This window comes from Artibeus jamaicensis, unplaced genomic scaffold (genome assembly GCF_021234435.1).
Source record: "Artibeus jamaicensis isolate MK-2021 breed Jamaican fruit bat unplaced genomic scaffold, CSHL_Jam_final contig_354, whole genome shotgun sequence".
Classification (NCBI taxonomy): domain Eukaryota; kingdom Metazoa; phylum Chordata; class Mammalia; order Chiroptera; family Phyllostomidae; genus Artibeus; species Artibeus jamaicensis.
This window is the reverse complement of record NW_026521803.1, coordinates 10,035,441-10,053,073: the sequence shown is the minus strand read 5'-3', so window position 1 is coordinate 10,053,073 and position 17,633 is coordinate 10,035,441. Positions and strand designations below refer to the sequence as shown.

The 17,633-nt window shown below is 42.9% G+C and overlaps 1 protein-coding gene and 1 non-coding gene across 8 annotated transcripts in view; one reads left to right on the top strand and one right to left on the bottom strand.

The window, feature by feature from the left end:
* The window catches only part of OSBPL1A (oxysterol binding protein like 1A), a 211,983-nt gene extending 194,359 nt beyond the window's left edge, over positions 1–17,624 (top strand). For all 7 annotated transcript variants that reach the window (XM_037134083.2, XM_053664391.1, XM_037134088.2 and 4 more), the window contains 10 exons: positions 2,375–2,509; positions 3,473–3,570; positions 4,393–4,575; positions 8,065–8,172; positions 9,011–9,100; positions 9,340–9,466; positions 11,819–11,935; positions 12,538–12,661; positions 14,274–14,364; positions 16,413–17,624. In XM_037134083.2, the coding sequence (XP_036989978.2) occupies positions 2,375–2,509; positions 3,473–3,570; positions 4,393–4,575; positions 8,065–8,172; positions 9,011–9,100; positions 9,340–9,466; positions 11,819–11,935; positions 12,538–12,661; positions 14,274–14,364; positions 16,413–16,515 (1,176 nt within the window). In that variant the 3' untranslated portion in view covers positions 16,516–17,624. The remainder of the gene's footprint in view (positions 1–2,374; positions 2,510–3,472; positions 3,571–4,392; positions 4,576–8,064; positions 8,173–9,010; positions 9,101–9,339; positions 9,467–11,818; positions 11,936–12,537; positions 12,662–14,273; positions 14,365–16,412) is intronic.
* Positions 12,802–12,932, bottom strand: LOC119041010 (small nucleolar RNA SNORA44). The gene has a single exon (XR_005080961.2). It is a non-coding gene; the product is annotated as a small nucleolar RNA SNORA44 (small nucleolar RNA).
* Positions 17,625–17,633: the final 9 nt, after the last annotated feature.

Genomic DNA, 17,633 nt, shown 5'->3' with positions numbered 1-17,633 from the left:
CTGTCCTTGGAACTTAGGACTGGACTAGCCTGAGCGCATTTTGTTGATCCACTTTTTCTATCATGCCACTCACACTTCGCTTTTCTCTTGTGTGTTTTATGATGAACAAGTGTAAATGTGTGTGTTGTTATCCCATTTCTGTAGTGCAGGATTAGTTTTCCCGTCCTTTTCTTTTACTAGGCTAAAAGTATTAGGTTTTGAAATATCTTTTGCTTTACCCCTGGTTGGGAGATCAATAAATGTTCACTTTAGGAAATTTGGAGAATACAGAAAGTAATAAAGAAGGTAGGGAAGATTATCCGTACTACTAACTGCTAGAGACAGTGACTCTTAATTTTTTGGTGCTATGAACTCCTAATATTTGTCTTTTTGTGTGTAAATAATACTTTTTCACATTTTGCTATGTGAACTATTGTGAATCATTAAACAAGAGGGTTTTGCCTTCGGGGAGTTTGCATTCCAGTGAAGGACGTAGGAAAGTGCGGAGCATTGTGGTAAATGACCGAATAGGAATAAACTCTGTGGGCATTGGGAATATGTAGGGGTATGTGGGGCAGGGGCACTTCCCATGTGCTCCTCTCTCCCTGGATGATGAGGATGCAGGCAGATAAGGCAGGGATTCTGTCCCTCCCTTCAGGAACTGTGTAGCTAGCAAGATAAGCTGGTCAAGACACAACGGCAGGTGACATAATCTGTTGGTGGTCAAATGCTGAGTTGCAAGCTGCAGACTTTGCTACTCCAGGGGCTGGAGGAGGCAAGATATCAGTGGAATAATGCTTTAGTAAACATGGAAGTACTGATATTCCTTTGAGATAATGGTTGCATCTCCTTTGGATATATACCCAAAAGTGGGATTGCCGGGTCATATGGTGCTTTTATTTTTAATTTTTTGAGGAACCTCTAAATCGTCCTCCATAGTGGCTAGACCAGTTTACATTCCCACCAGTAGTGCACAAGGGTTCTCCACCTTCTTGCCAGCATTTATCTCTTGTCTTTTTGATAATAGACATCCTGACAAGTGTGAGGTGATATCTCACTGTGGTTTGCATTTCCCTGATGATGGGAAATGCAAATTCTCCTCAGTTGCTTTGGCTGTTTGGGATCTTTGTGGTTCCATATGAAATTTTAGTGTTATTTTTCCCTTTATTCTGTGGGAAATTAAAATTTAGATGGGGGTTGCATTGTTGTATCTGTAAATCATTTTGCATAGTGTGGACATTTGAACAATATTAATTTTTCTAATCCATGAGCACAGAATGTCTTCCACATATTTCCACAAACATATTTGTGTTTTCTGCAGTTTCTTTTATTACTGTCTTACGGTTTTCAGTGCTTAGATCTTTCACCTGCTTGGGTAAACTTATTCATGAGTATTTTATTTTTGACACTATTGTCATTAGGATTGTTTTCTTTATTTCACTTTTGGTAGTATATTATTCATATCTAGAGATGCAGCAGATCTCTGCATATTAATTTTTATACCTTGCAACTTTACTGAATTTGTTTATTCTGAGTGTTTTTGATGGAGTCTTTAGATTTCCCTGTATATATATGTCATGTCGTCTGCAAGCAGTGACAGTTTTATTTCTTCCTTTCCAATTTGGATATCTTTGATTTCTTTTCATACCTAGTCATTCTGACTAGCACTTTCAGTATTATGTTGACTGAAAGTGGTGGGAGTGGACAACTCTGTCTTGTTTCTGATCTTATGGGAACGACTTTCCACTTGTCATCGTTGAGTATGGTACTAACTGTAGGCTCGTCATATATGGCTTTTATTATGTTAAGGTGCATTCATTCTATACCTGATTTTTGTAAAGTTTTTATTATGAAATTATGTTAAATTTTGTCAGATGCTTTTTCGTGTCCACTTAAACAATCACACTGTTTAATTCTGCATCATGTTCGTGTGCCACGCTGATTGATCCGCAGGCATTGAACCGTCCCTGCATCCCTGGAGTGAACCCCACCTGATCATGGCGCGTGATCTTTTCAGTGCACTGTTGGGTTCAGTTTGCTGACATTTTGTTGAGTTTTTTGCTTGTGTATTGATCAGGGATCTTTGTTTTTTACGTGTTTCACCTTTATAGCTCATTTCCTAATTCTGATCTAAAGCAGCCTTATTAATAGTCATCATCTTGTGTTTGTGACCAGGTGGTTAGCCCCTTGGTAATCTTTGTGTTTCCTTCAAGGCCTAGAATGTCATGTTCCATACTGTTAGGTGCCCTGGAAAGATCTGTAAAATTTCGTGTCTGTTAAATTTAACGAGTTGCTATTTGCCATTGCTTTCTTCCCAGGATTATGTTATGTAAAAATAGCAGCAGTTAAATTTGCTGCGTACATAGGACATAAGTATTTTCTTTTTGTTGAATAGGAACTATCCAAGATTACGATGCCCGTCATATTTAACGAGCCTTTGAGCTTCCTGCAGCGTCTCACTGAATACATGGAGCATACATACCTCATCCACAAGGCCAGTTCACTTTCGGATCCTGTGGAAAGGATGCAGGTACGTGTACGGCAAGCACCAGAAAAGGTGTAAGTCTTAGAGACTTCCCTACCACTCTGGCCCTCCTAGTGCCCCACCTCAAACACACTGACACAGATTTGGTGTTATGTCCAATACTTGAGGTTGGGGAACATTATTAAAGCGTAGTTGGCACATTTGGAGCGTCCTCTGTGTTCCTCCACTCATGGTCCTGTAGTCCGAATCCCACCATAGTGGAAGGATGGGCAGAACTGCAGGCAAAGCAGAAAGTGGTCCGTAGCCAAACCTGGATGTTGGTAAACTGTTTCTGAGTCTTCCTTTTAGAAAGTAGCATTGCGTTGTAAAAAAATCCATCCTTTCTCCTTTTAGACTTTCTCACTGTTTCTCACTGTATACACACATGTGCTTATGTGTATATAAACATGCACACACTGCTATAGGTTAAAACACAAGGCAACACAGAATGGCACTTTGTAATTTGAACAGAAGATGTTTATGTGATGTGTATGGATGGACTAGATAAGGAGAGGATAGTAGATACATTGTTCTGCTTCACACAAAGCAAGAGCGTTCTAAATGGGATTTCTCTGTTCTTTCATTTGATATAAATCAGCTTTTTCCAACTTCATTTGGCATGACACCAATTTGTTTACTTTTATCTTTTCTCTCCTATCCCAAAAGTATTGTACTGCTTAGAAATTTTGAAGGAATTAAAAGTAATTTGGGGTTTGAGAGTTCTTTAAACATCCTTGAGGGAATCTGTAGCACCCTCAGGGTGTTCTGAAAGCGCAGTTGGAAATGACACTCCAGGAAGAAGCTCTGAGTAACCTTCATTCTGCACGTCCACATTGCTGGAGCCATCTGGAAATTCAGAGTAATGAAGCTCCTCAAAAGAACTTTATAAAGTGCTGTCTTATGAGGATGTCAGTTCCCGAAAGGGGGAGGAGCGAGGCTCCTTTTCACTTCTCCTGCTCCGCTCCACAGTGTGTGGCTGCGTTTGCCGTGTCCGCGGTCGCGTCTCAGTGGGAACGCACGGGGAAGCCTTTCAACCCGCTTCTGGGCGAGACGTACGAGTTAGTCCGGTGAGACCTTTCATGCCGTTGTAGATGAGTAGTTGGATCTGGATGCTTTGTATACCTTTCTAAGTGAAAGAGAAAAAAATATATTTTGAGCCTCACCAACAACAGTTTTGTGTGACTGGGCCAAGTTAACAATTTTAATGTTTGTTTCTACAATACTTATTATTTTAGAGACTATGTATAAAATATTAAAGTAATTGTAAAATGTACCAGTATAAAAAGTAATTATGAAAATATCATTATTCCTGATCATGTGGGATGATCGTCCTGTTCTTATATATATCATAAGCCATGATTTTTTTTATAATCATGTAAAATATATTAGTATAAATTTATTCTGTTGGCAGAAAGGCAATGAATGCATCCGTATCTGTAGTTCTGTCTGCCAGCTGTAGCCGCTTCTCCTTTACACACAATTAGGGAATTCATTTTTGTGAATATTGCACTTCTTTGTGCAATTTCAATCGTGTGTATCCCCTGGATATTTGAAAGTGGGCATGCCAGATTCCTCTCTCTTAATAAAAATGGAATGATGTTTTAAATTTACATGGCTGATACTGTCAGTTTGTGCAACCCACCCAAATTCATGTGCATGCTCTTTATTTTAATATGTTTAAATAGCATTATAATAACATTGGATTCAGTAGGTTGGGTCGCATATTTACAGTTTCTAATACATTAAGTTGTTCTTTCATCAGAATAACAAAGGCTTGTTTACTTTGTCAAACCTGTTTAATACTTTTCAACTGAAATAACAATGAGGTACACATTGCATGGCAAGAATTAGTTGCAATGTTGTTTTTGGTCTTGTTTTTAAATCTTTAGAGAAGACCTTGGCTTCAGACTCATCTCGGAGCAGGTCAGCCATCACCCACCCATTAGTGCATTTCATGCCGAAGGATTAAACAATGACTTCATCTTTCATGGCTCCATCTATCCCAAACTGAAGTTCTGGGGGAAGAGTGTAGAAGCAGAACCCAAAGGCACCATCACCTTGGAGCTGCTTGAGTAAGTTGGAATCGAGCCTTTTTTATACACACGTACATGTGAGTAAATGTATTTGCATCCAGAGCTGATCTTGTTCAAAAGCTAAAGATAAAGAAATAGCTCTTAGGAAGTATCAGGTATCTACCTGCATGTAAAAGAATTTAGGGAACATGGTGACAGCCCTTGTTAATCAGTCTGAGTACGTTTTAGGTTTAACTTGACGTTTGCCTGTGATGTTTGGATCTCTTTTGAGATGGATGGAGTTGATCACTTCATGGAAGCTCTTATGAAACAAGCTTTCCGTGTATCGATGGCAATAATGTTTTGTGTAACCTAGTCTTTCAAAGGGAATTCACTTTGTGAATTATTGAAATAACAATAGTGTGGCATGTCTTAGGTGATAGGTAACTTGGAGGTTCTGATCTTTCCAACAGAGAAAGAAGATTAGCTTTGAATTTCAAAGGTAGTTTCAGTTCTCGGTAAGCTACACTAAGCCCACTTTAGCCTGTCTCTCCTACTGGTTACTAAAGACCTGGGCAGAAGACATAAACAGCCGCCTAAGGACTCTGACAAGTAAATGACAGCAGTTCAATTGGGGAGAGAAATGAAAACCCCAAGCCAGTATGGCAGTGAGTGTCTTGGTTGCATCCCCACCCCACCCACATCTCCTGGCTTGGAGTCAGAGGAGCCCAGATCCTACAGGTGGGCTGTGAGGCAGACAGGAAACGTTGTAAGAGAAAACCTCTGTCTTCCAGGTTAGAAGGCCTAGAATGTAGACAATGGGGAAATCCTTTTTCTGTTTCCCTCGTTGCCTTGCCCCGAAGCACACTCCAGGGCCACAGCTGTGTTCCCGCAGCGGCAGCGGCAGCGGCCCACACACAAGGGCCTGACCCTGGGAAAAGTCTTTCTCCTTGGCTGGAGGAACTGGATAAAGGGACTTCGCCGTTCAGGGAGTGAGAGGAGAATCCCTGTTCTTTCTTTCCTCTCTCTTCTTTCTCACCTCTTTGCCCCAGAGGAAGACCCAGTTGTGGAAAGTGCAAGACAGCCCAGAGGGGATAAAACCCCATTTTATAGCCGGAGGCTGGAGGCCGGACCCTCGGGTACCCGAGAGTGTGGGGAAAGTTACAGAATGTAACGAGCTGAAGAAAGGGATCCCACGAGGCTGTGCTGGGGTTCGTGAGGTCATGCTCGTGCTCAGGCACTGAACCGATCTGAAGTGGGACACCACGGCCTTGCAGTCTGAGCTACCATGTGGACCAGTGTCAGATCCCCAAACAACCGTTGAGGGTGGAGCTGAAGAGGCGTGGAAACTGCACCCAACACTAGACTCAGAGGCCACAGAAAGTGGGTCGGGACTTATGGTCTGAAACTATAGCAATTGCCTACTAAACCATAACTCAATATTCTCCTGGAGATTTTAAGAGGACCCAGAGTGTCGTAATATGCACATGTTCCGAGTACTATCCAAAATTACTCATCATGCCAGGGAGCCAGAAAATGTCAACAACTCGCAGTGGAAAAACAATCAACAGACTCTAACCCCACGGTACTCAGATACTGAAATTTGTATCAAAGACTTTAAAGCAGCTACTATAATTATGTTTCAAGAAATAAAGATGAAGACTCTTCAAATGAATAGAAGGAAAGTCTAGCAAACAAATGGAAATATTTCTGAAAATTTTAGTATTGAAAATGGAGTGACAAATGCACTACCTAGAATAGGCACAACGGCAGAATCTGAGTGAGGGAGAGACACGCTGTGTCTCAGTAGATTGGGAAGCCTTGTGTACATAGTTAAGGTGTTAGTTCTCCCATAACTGATTTATAAGCAGTCTTTATTAACACAATCCAAATAAAAGTCCTGGGATGATTTTTTATAGATATAGAAATGTTGACTTTAAAATTTATATGGAAAGGCAAATGAAGAAGAAGTTAAAACAATTTTAAAAAGAGCAGAACTGACAGACTCCTACTTCCCAATTTTAGGACTTAAAGCCATTGTGATAAGGACAGTGTGACACTGGCAAAAAGGATAGACACGTATATCCATGGGACAGTGATAAGAGTCTAGAAATTAGCCCACAGAAATATGGCCAGTTGATTTTTGACAAAGGCGCAAAAGCAATTCAGCGAAGGATGGTCCTTTCCATAAATGGCTTGGGAACAGTTGGATATCCATATGTTAGAAAATGAGTCTCAACGTACATCTTATACCTTCTATAAAAAGCAACTCAGAATAGAGCATAAGTTGAAATAAAATGCACAACTGTAAAAGCTTTTGGGAGAAAACATAGAAGAAAATCTTTATGACCTTAGATTTAGCAAAAACATCTTACAGATATGATACCAAACACAGTCCAGAAAAGACAAAATTGGTAAATTAGATTTTATCAGAATGAAAAACTTGCTGTGTAAAAGACACTGTTCAAAGAATGAAGAGACAAACCACAGATGGGCAAAAATTATTTGTGTATCATGTATCTAACAAAAGACTTTTAAACAGAATAAAGAACTCTCAAAGTTAAGAAGAAAACTTGAGAGAATAAGATGTGAGCAGACAGTTCAAAAAAGATGCATAGATGACAGGTAGGTGTATGGCAGGGTGCTCAACAGCATGGAGTGTTAGAGACACACAAGAACTCACAAGGCGATACACTTGATAGAATGGCTAAAATCAAAGCAATTTTTAAAAAACTACAATATAAAATGTTGGCAAGGATGCAGAGCAACTAAACAGTTCATACATTGTTGGCGGGTGGGATACAAAATGATTGAGCCACTCTGGAGAGCTGTTCTTACAAAGTCAACCCTGTGTCTACCACATGGCTCACCAGTTCCACTCATTGGTGTTTACTCTAGACATATGAAAACTTATATTCTCACAAAAACCTGTACACAGATGTTTATAGTATTATTATTTATAGTCTCCCAAAACTGAAATCAACTCACGTGTCTTTTGATGAGTGGATTAATGGTTAAGCCAAACAATGGAATACTACTCAGAAATAAGAAAGCTGAAATTATTGATACGTAGAGTTTAAAATGCCTCAAACAAGTGGAAATAGCCAATCCTAGAAGGTTACTATGTCATCCTACTTACATGACATCCTGGACATGTGTGAAATCAGAGCTTATTCACATGCACGAGTGTTTCCCTTTGATGAGCCGGAGGGTGCGTCTCTGGGAAGTGCTGAATCATAGGGTTTTGTATTTATTTCCTACCTCTGATTTTATTTTTTAAATACATTTTCATCTAACTGTTGAATGCCTTAGATGACTATAAACATAGTTCATTTGGAGTTTGGTGGAAGTCTGGAGTTTTTTCCTTAAGCTTTTGCATCCTTTTCAGAAGCAATGAAAGTAGTGAAATGACACCTGTTTTACTGAGAATTAACACCAGCAGACCTGAGCTATCTCTAGTGCTCTGATCTGTTATCGTCAGTCAGTGGCATTTGAGACAAATCGCTCTTTTAAACAAAATAACACTTCTTGCTTATTTTCATTTTGTAGACACAGTGAAGCATACACATGGACCAACCCTACTTGCTGCGTGCATAACATCATCGTGGGCAAACTCTGGATTGAGCAGTACGGCAATGTGGAAATCACGAACCACAAGTAAGACACTTCAAAGTAGTTCTCTGTCGATTTGATTGTCATCATCCGGTATCAGTGGACTTCATTTAAAAAAAAAAGCTCCTCTAGATAAATTCAGAACAGGCCGTATAACTATTAAGTGAATAGAAGCCCATTCATTTAATGAGCAGAGTTTATTAAAGTTTCTGATGAGTGAAGACTAGGTGAACTCTGGGCTTCCCTAACCTCTGTGAATCTTAATTCCAACCTCAGCTAATTTGCAGATATTGCTTAGTTTGTATTATTCACAGAGCAGGAGTGGGGCAGGAGGAACATAAACGTTAAACAGAGTTGGGTTCAAAACCTACTTTGTGACTTCAGGCAAGTGTCTTGGTCAGCCTGGGCTGCAGTAACAGAATGCCACAGCGGAATTAAACAGCGGGCGTTGATCTCACACAGTCGTGGAGGCCGGGAAGTCCTAAGTCAGTGGGGCGGCAGATTTGACATCTGAGGAAGCCCTCTTCCTGATGTGCGGATGGCTACCTTCTTTGTATCGTCACATGGCAGAGAGTGGGGGAGATCATTTTTTGTGTCTCCTCCTTTAAGGGCACTGATCTTATTCCTAAGGGCTCCCCCTCATGACCTAATAACCCCCCCAGACACCATCACAGTGGGGGGCAGGGCTTCAACATGTGCGTGTGGGGAGGCCACAGGTGGTCGTTCCACGGCAACCAGTCACTTATTCTTCAGGAACTTTGTTTACTTTTTTTTTATCGTGGGCCCAGTAGCAAAATGCTGCTAGAAAGGTTGTTTGTCATAATCATTCTCGACTGTTTCTGCTATGGTGGATGGTAATCTGAGCTTCCTATCTCCTTCTTAGGACTGGGGACAAATGTGTGTTGAATTTCAAGCCATGTGGCCTTTTTGGTAAGGAATTACACAAAGTCGAAGGCTACATTCAAGATAAAAGGTAAAGTGTTTATTTTAAACGGTGACTCGTATAGGTCAACATTTATTTATTTATAAGTAAAATGTCAGTATTAAAATCTGCTATAACCTAGGAAACAGGCATTTCAATAAGTTGGAAAATCTCCTCTAAGGAAATACCTATTTCTCTAAAGAATCTGATTCATAAGCCTCTTTATAATAATAATCATTATAGCAAAATGCAGGTTTACTTGTTGGCTAAGCATCAGTGTCTCTTGACAGCAAAAAGAAGCTCTGTGCCCTGTATGGGAAGTGGACTGAGTGTTTATACAGTGTCGACCCCGCCACTTTCGACGCTTTCAGAAAAAATGACAAGAAAACTCCTGAAGAGAAGAAGAACAGCAAACAGGTGACCGTCCATCAGGTGGCGTCAGAGGGGCCCCCGGGCTCTCAAACCTGTGCTCATCCCTTTGCAGGTGGCCTGTTCTGGGGTCACAAGTGGACCTTTTTTTTCCTTTTTGCTAATTCATGTAACTTTTCTCCATGAGTTTTTTTAATGAGGTATAATCGGCATACATCTTTAAGTCTTTTGAACAATTCGTCTGCCTTAGCAGCGGATTTCTGACGGTCCCGCATAGAGGTGGGCCAGTACTGCTCCCGTAACTGTGCGGCGCTGCAGGGCTTGGAGCACATTCACATCGGGAAGTTGGAGTCCATCCCAGTGCGACGTTTTCTTTTTCTGTCTGTGGATGTTAGAAATTGAGATCCATTGAATATTTTAAAATATTAAAAATTACCTCCTACATTTCCATGCTAATTAGCATTTTGGTTGCCCTCTCTCATGTCTCTAAATCACTGAAGTTAAACCTTAAGGGCGTCATCCCAGGATGGCTGTCCTGTTATTAAACTTTGTTTCTGTAGGACAGGTAACGTCCAACAGGATTTCCCGTGGGTGAGGCCCGGAGCTTCCTGTCCCAGGGCCTGAGAAGGCTCTGAGGTTCGCCAGACTCCTGCCCTTTTCCCCCCAGGCAAGAGAGCTGAGAGCCCCAGCAGACTGCACCTGTTGGGACAGGAGATATTCGAGGACCAATCACTTCCAGGGGCCGGTGCTGTGGTTCAGGGCACAAGCGCTGGGTCGGAGCACTGTCTCCTCATTTATGAGCAGTACCTCCTCTCTGCTCCAGTGCCTTCGTTTGTAAAATGGGAACAGTAATAGGACCTACTTGGCAAACGAGTTGATAAATGTAGAGGGCTCTGAATAGTACCCGGTTAGTAAAAATGACTGAAGTCCTTTCCGCTCAAAGAATGTTCGTGCGCTGGTGACCTGAGCCTCACCTGAGAGCCCGCAGGCTCCCAGCCTCACTTCAGACCACCCGAATCTCAGCCCCAGGGGCTCTGCCGGCAGTTCCGCATGTGAAAGTTTAAGAAACCCGAATATTCCTTGAAAACAGAAGGCATATTTATGAGCAACTTCCTGTGTAAATCGAGTTAACCATGGTCCCGAGGGGAAAGGAGTTTTACGAAATGACCAGAGCGTGCTGCTTTCCTGTTGCTCTGGCCTCCTCCTTGCCCCTCCTACCCCCGCCATCTCTCTGTGCACAGTGCTGCTGTCCGCCTGGCCTCCAAGGCCCCCCTCCTCTTTTCCTTCCTGGGAGGGGCACGGACACTTCCCGCAGCTGTTAGAGCCATGGCGCCGTAGAAGAACATGTTCCAGGGTCCCGGCAGCCCTGACACAGAGTCCCTGGCAGCAGCTCCAGCCAGCACAAGGCAGCTTGGCAAGTGCACCCTCACGGACACACGTGCTGTCCACCCTCCCTCTGTAAAGGTGGAGTGGCGGCAGCAAAGGGCACTGGCGAAATTCCCCCAAATTCCCTCCGCGCCCCCTAAGCCCCTGGTCAGTCTTTGTGGAAGAGCGGCCTTACCCACCGGAGGGAGAAATTCTTCTCACACATCCGCTCCTTCCTTGTCCTGTCTCTCCTTCCTGGGTGCATGTAGCTGCCCTAGATTGCCGATGTTCTTGGGCCTAGGCAGGTGCGTGGGAAGGTCGTTAGCATCAGTGTTGTCACCTCCTTGCTGCTGTTTTCAACTGGATATTCACTGAACGTTCTAGATTTGGCGACTGTGTGACATCGGGAGTATTAACCTTCCAAAGGCTTGAATTCTGTATAAAGTCTTATAAAACTGTGGTAATAATATATCCTCCCAGGTTTATTATGTAAAGACTGAAAATACAGAGAGAGCTCCTAGTATAGCTCTGGCCTCTGGAGCGGGGGCGGTAGCCGGAAACAGTGTTGGCTGCCTTTTTAGCCTAACATATTTTTAATTTTTTTTATCAAATGTTTTTAGTATCCCTGCTAGTTTTGGTAATTGATCATTTTGTTAACTGCCCCAAGAACTTAACTTTTTCTTGAATTATCCCAGTGTAGCGATACATACTCAGATGAGTTATTCTGTCTTTTTTAAATGCTTTAAAAACATTAAAACACTAGTAAAAAGTGACGACGGTGATAACACCTTGAATGCAGATACCACTAGGTGTTACAACACATCAAGCTCTTGAGACTCATGACACTTCAGCCGTCCTGGCCCCTCGGACCCTGCACCGTGTTCCAGGGGAGGGAGACGGGGCGAGGAAGCCCCCACACTGCTGCCCCCAGGCGGTCAGCGTTCCTGTGCTGTGCAGTGCATAATCGGCGACCTCCCAGTCGGAAGTATATCTTTTAAAAACGTTTTAATTTTGTTCCTCCGTTGGTTCTCCCAGGTGAGCACGTCTGAGGAGTCGGATGAAATGCCGATGCCAGATTCCGAAAGTGTGTCTGTGATCCCCGGAAGCGTGCTCCTGTGGCGGATAGCCCCGCGGCCTCCCAACTCTGCCCAGGTGGGGCTGGGCTCCGGAGAGCCGTCTCGTCTTCCGTTCAGCTCTGAGGGTGCTCTTTCCGTGCGGGTGCAGGGCCAGTCCTGGCAGGATGTAGAAGAGGTTAGGGTGTCATTGAAATGCCCCCCGCTGTCCCTCTGCTCGCCCCTGGGTGCAGTTTCCCTTCTCACCCTGAGACCCAGTGCATTTGTGCTGTTCCTCTGGTGCCTGGCCAGGGCGATGTGCTGGATGGGACTCCTGGGGGCTGATTTAGCCATCACGTAGGAGAATGCTGGCTCTCGTTAATTGCAAGGTGATGCAGCCTCCTGGACAGAGCAAGTAATGATTTTAATGAGCAAAGCAGAGAGAATGTTGACTTTGCTCATAGTCCTACATAAAGTTGACAGCAGTATCAGATATTCATTTTGTGAGGCCTGCTTTAAGATTTCTTTGAGACCAATACCATAGGTGGTGAAAACATTTAGATACAAGGTCTGCAAAAGGCTACAATTATTGCCATAAATGGGAAGGGTTCATTGTCAGATCAAACCTATTTTACCTTCCTCCTTTCCATTTTGCATTATGCCTTGGTGTATGTTAATTTGAACATTTCGCTTCCTTTTCAGATGTACAATTTCACTAGCTTTGCAATGGTTTTGAATGAGATAGACAAGGAAATGGAGCGCGTGATCCCTAAGACAGACTGCAGGTTGCGGCCCGACATCCGAGCCATGGAAAATGGAGAAATTGGTAAGTAGCATCTGACGGCGCTGCCGGTGAAGGGTCGTTTTGCGGGGATGATGGTTTGTTTTATTCCTGGTGCTTGTTAGCGTCTGTGCAGCACAAGCATTTTAGTCTCTCCCAGAATCGTGTGGGTTTTTTGTTGGCGTTGTTATGAGAAAGGCGAGTGGCAGCTGCAGGAATCAGCTGCCCTGCACTGTCGGTCTGTCCAGCTTGCTCTCACATGCTGCAGCCGGAGACCCCGTGGCTGCACCCAGCCACAGTCCTTGTTATCCTGCAGCCTTAGACATTTTTCATTAAAATTTGATTCGTTTGGTAACTTGTGTTTTAAATTTGGAAATCCGAGATATGCTTTCTTAGCTCCTATTGTGGTAACTTGTGTTTTAAATTTGGAAATCCGAGATATGCTTTCTTAGCTCCTATTGATTACTTCAGTGATCTTCCTTGATATTTGAATAGACTTATGTAACCAGAGGTATATATTTTGTGTCTTTTATTTTCTCAAATGTTTTAATTACAGTTGACATTCAATATTATGTTAGTTTCAGGTGTATAGCACAGTGATTAGACATTTATGTAACTTGCCAAGTGATCCCCCGATAAGCCTAGTACCCCTCTGACACCACACACAGTTATTACAGTGTTACTGACTGTTCCCCGTGCTGCACTTTACATTCCACGACTGTTCTGTAACCACCACTCTGTACTTCTCCATCCCTTCCCGTTACACCCGTCTCCCAACCACCCCCGCCCGCCCCCACCGGCAACTGATGGTGACATCTCTTAACTGTCAGAGAGGAAGTTGAAAAAAAATCATCTTTATCAACTTTGAAGTCAGTTTTAATTATTTTACTATATATTTGAGAATGAAATATCAAACAGCCATGCCTCCCCTTGGTCAATGAACACTTCCTTAATCTCGTAGTGTTTACTTTCTTCTAGTTCAGGGGTCCTCAAAAGGGGGGCAGTTCCCCCCAGGGACATGTGGCCATGTCTGGAGACTTTGGTTGTCACATCTGGGAACTACAGCTGGCGTAGTGGGGTGGGGTGGAGGCCTGGGCTGCAGCTCAGTGTCCGGCGGTGCCCAGGACAGCCCCCCATAGAGAGTCATCTGGTCCGGTGTGTCAGCAGGGCCAGCGTCGAGAAGCCCTGTTCTAACTAAACCCTCTGAGGCTCGCTCTGAATTGTCAGTGAGACAGTGCGACGGCATTTTGGAAAATTGTATGAATTGTGAAGGGAATGTGAAGCTCTGTGAGGTCTCAGTAAGAATTTGGAAAAATTCACATGTATTCAGTTTCTCCGCCCAGATTTTCATTGAAGCATTTTGATGACATCATTTTTGTCTTTAAGAATAAGGAGGTCGCTGTTGGTCAGTGCAGATGTTGTTAAGGCATCGGCTGTGGAAAGAGATGACAGGTCCTGAGCGCCAGCTCTGCCTCCCACTAACGGGTGTGTGAGAATTCTGCCTCGGTGTTCGACCACGGCGTCCGCCTCCCAGTACCGTGGAGGCCATGCTGACCCACTGGGTGGCACCTCTCCATAAAGTTAGGCTTAGTGCTGTGCCTGCGTTCTCTTCTTGGACAATAACTGTAACTGCTGTCCATTGATGTTCTTATTTTAGATCAAGCTAGTGAAGAAAAAAAACGACTCGAGGAAAAACAAAGAGCAGCTCGCAAAAACAGGTCCAAGTCGGAAGAGGACTGGAAGACGAGGTGCGTGCTTTTTCAGACCCGCAGCCGAGCCCTCGGGCGCTGCGGTGTGGGGCGGGCAGGGCCGTCAGATCCGAGGGTGAACTTTGAGCGACGGCCTCACTGAGCCCTGCCACGTGATTCCTGGGCCTGAGGGAAAAGTTCTTTCCACTGAGTATTCTGGCTGAGAAAGTTGTATGCATGACAAAGAAAAGGGAGTATTTGGAAGTTAAGGTTAAAATATTCCCACACACTTATCACAGGTAAATGCCAACTTACCTGTGAAAACGATCTTGCTTCCTTGTCCAGCAAAGCCCTGCCCTTCTCCTATGTCAGAGGAGAAGTGAAATCCAGAATGACAAGTTCTGGCATGGAAATAGGCTCAGAGCCATTCGTTTGTACGTGTGTGTGGAAATCACAAGGCCGTCGGCTTAGGCATATACCACGCACTTCTTTGTGCGTGGAGGGCGTGTGATGATAGTGGCGGAGGTTTCCAGACGTGAATGCTCAGAAGTAGGAGAACCAGAGGGGAAAGAAACCCTAGTCCTCTGCGTCAGACCATCGAGTCCAAGGTGTTCACACTCTGCCCGAGAACAAGCGAGCCCCGAAGGAGGCTTGCAGACGCGGTCTTTAGAGAACCGTGCTCACTCACGTGTGAGCAAGAAAACAGCCTTTACTGTTAAATCTGCCAGTCTGTGAAATGTCCCATTGAGACTTCTTCCTCCTCTCCGTTTTGTATAGAGGAAATCCTGTGGCTCAGGGCCTCAAGCCTGGTTAAACTTTAAACTTATTTTTGGTCACCCTGATTTTGATTGGCCAGCTTTTCTGAAGTGCTTGCCTTTCCTAGGTTTGATGACAAAGTGCTGCTTCTACTGCTGAGAGTTTTGAGACCTAGGAGAGTATATGACCCTCTACTTCATATTGGACACAAAGTCTGTGGATTTGACCAAACAGGGGTTCCTTAATATATTTCTAGTTTGGTTACCAGTGTCTGAATAATATACAGTGTGATCATCTATACTTTTTCTAAGTAGGGACAAGTCCCAAAAGCTAAATTATTTGTGTAATAACATTTCTGAAAATTTGGTCTAATGGCATTTACTCTGTGATACTTCGAGGGATTAGCCTAGTCGGAAGCATTTTTTTTTCTCTCAGGGTTTTTAGATCTTCTGTAGTGGTAATAGTAACACCTGAGACTTTACCAAACGAATCCAACCTCACACTGAATTGTACATATTTTTAGAAGCAATTTATTTGGAAAAAATGGCAAACACATTTAAGACTATTTTCCATAAGTGCTACTCTGAAAACAAAACCATATTTAGAAAGTGTTGCCCAAATTTAATGGTGAACCTTTCGGGCAAGTCGGTTTGCGTTTTCATCACCTCAGAAAGCTGGGACTCTGGGAGATGGGTCACATATTTTTTCAAGGGCAAGGAAGTGATTAGTGCAGCTCCTTCTAGAATTAAAGATGATGTTAAAAAGTGAGGCTATAACCCAAGAATCCATATTAGCATGGAGAAAATTGAAACCCAGAAAATTTGGACTAGATGAATTTCAGTGCATTATCAAGTATTAGCTTGGACAAGTCATTCAACCTAACATTCAGCTGTTTTGTAAAACGGAGCTTTAAGGGTGTGGGGTTCACTCTGAACTGGGCACCTTACACCTTACACATTCCTGTAGGTGTGCTGCCAAAGTTAATTTTCCCCCAGTTCCTTATTTCTGCCTTTAAAAGGATGACTTCTAGTGGAAGGAATGGGACTAGAGGATGGACAGTTAGACACACACACACTGGTTCTAACAGCCTTGCTAGACGGAAGGCCCTAATTCTGTTAAGGGACATTTCTGAATGCCGTGGAGAACCTGTACCCTTTTGCATGGCATCTTCCCATGTTTTGGAACATTATTCTACCTGCGTGCTCCCCAAAGGGAAAACTGTAACTTCACACTTCGGAAACCCCGGACTCACAGACTGGGCTGCTGCACCAGGGAAGCACTGCAAGCCGGCAAAGCGCAGGTGCCCTGTGAGTCCCGATCCCCCGTCAGTCTTGTCTTTTCTCTTCGAACAGGTGGTTCCATCAAGGTCCCAACCCCCACAATGGAGCACAGGACTGGCTTTACTCGGGCAGCTACTGGGACAGAAACTACTTGAATTTGCCTGACATTTATTAAAATGCGGACAAGTCAGGTTTGGCTAACCCACAAATAAGTCGTAAACCTATGTTTTTAATTTTTTTCCTTTGGTTTCTACTCATCTTTAAAAAAGAAAAAGAAAAACCCTGCTCATAACTCGCATTTCACCCAACAAAGTAGGGCATAAGGTGATATTGTTGGTGACAGTCTTACAGAAAATGGGTAATTTTGCTATCCAAACATACTTATTTGGAATACTATTTTATATAGAGGTAATAGAACTGCTGGAGAATATGCTTTTTTATGGTTGCTGTTGCCAGAATTACTGAAGGTTTATACCTAAATATAACTTTAGCTTTATGAAATTATACAGTAATCCCAAATCAAGTTATTTTGAGTATTTTATGCTGCCATGCTTGAATGTTTTAGATGTAACTCTGAAATGTTTAGAATCCTCCTGTACAGTGTTTGTGCTCTAATGCAGAGGTTATGTCATTTTGTAAAGACTCTATTGATAAGATGGCTTTCTTCTAACCCTCTCAATTTTCCCCCTCCAAACAGAAAAAAATGCCAGAGTAGTCAGAATAGGTGTTCCTGATTTGAAAATTCTAAAGAATTAAACTGAAAAAGTATTTCACTTTCTTTAATGCTCTGAATTTGCTTTTACGATTCTGTAATCCGTCATTAGAATTAAGAGGTGTTTAATTATTCATGTTTGAATTGAATATATGTATAAAATCTACCAGTTCACCAAAATCCTAGAAATAGACTCTACTCACCAGTACTATTATTACATAATGACAAACCTTTTTACATGCTTCACCTTCCCGTGGCCAGTGCCACCAGACAAATTAAGTTGCACTCATGTATTGTAACTGTCAAACTGTGTAGCAGGAGGGCTTGCGCATTTCAAGTTGGCAGGACCCCTGTGTACTTAAACTATGTATGGAGACCTACTGTACAGTAGCGTTGCCCCTTTAATTGGGGTACATTATTAATCTTATGTATTTATCCACCCAACCCTAGACAGAGATACTGCTCCAAGGGGCCTTAGGTAGCTGCCAGTAAATTATTTTCATTGCTCTCCTGAAGTTAACAAGTGTTATAATGAAATAATCTATCTGATACTAAATAAAGGCTTTAGAATATTACAAGTG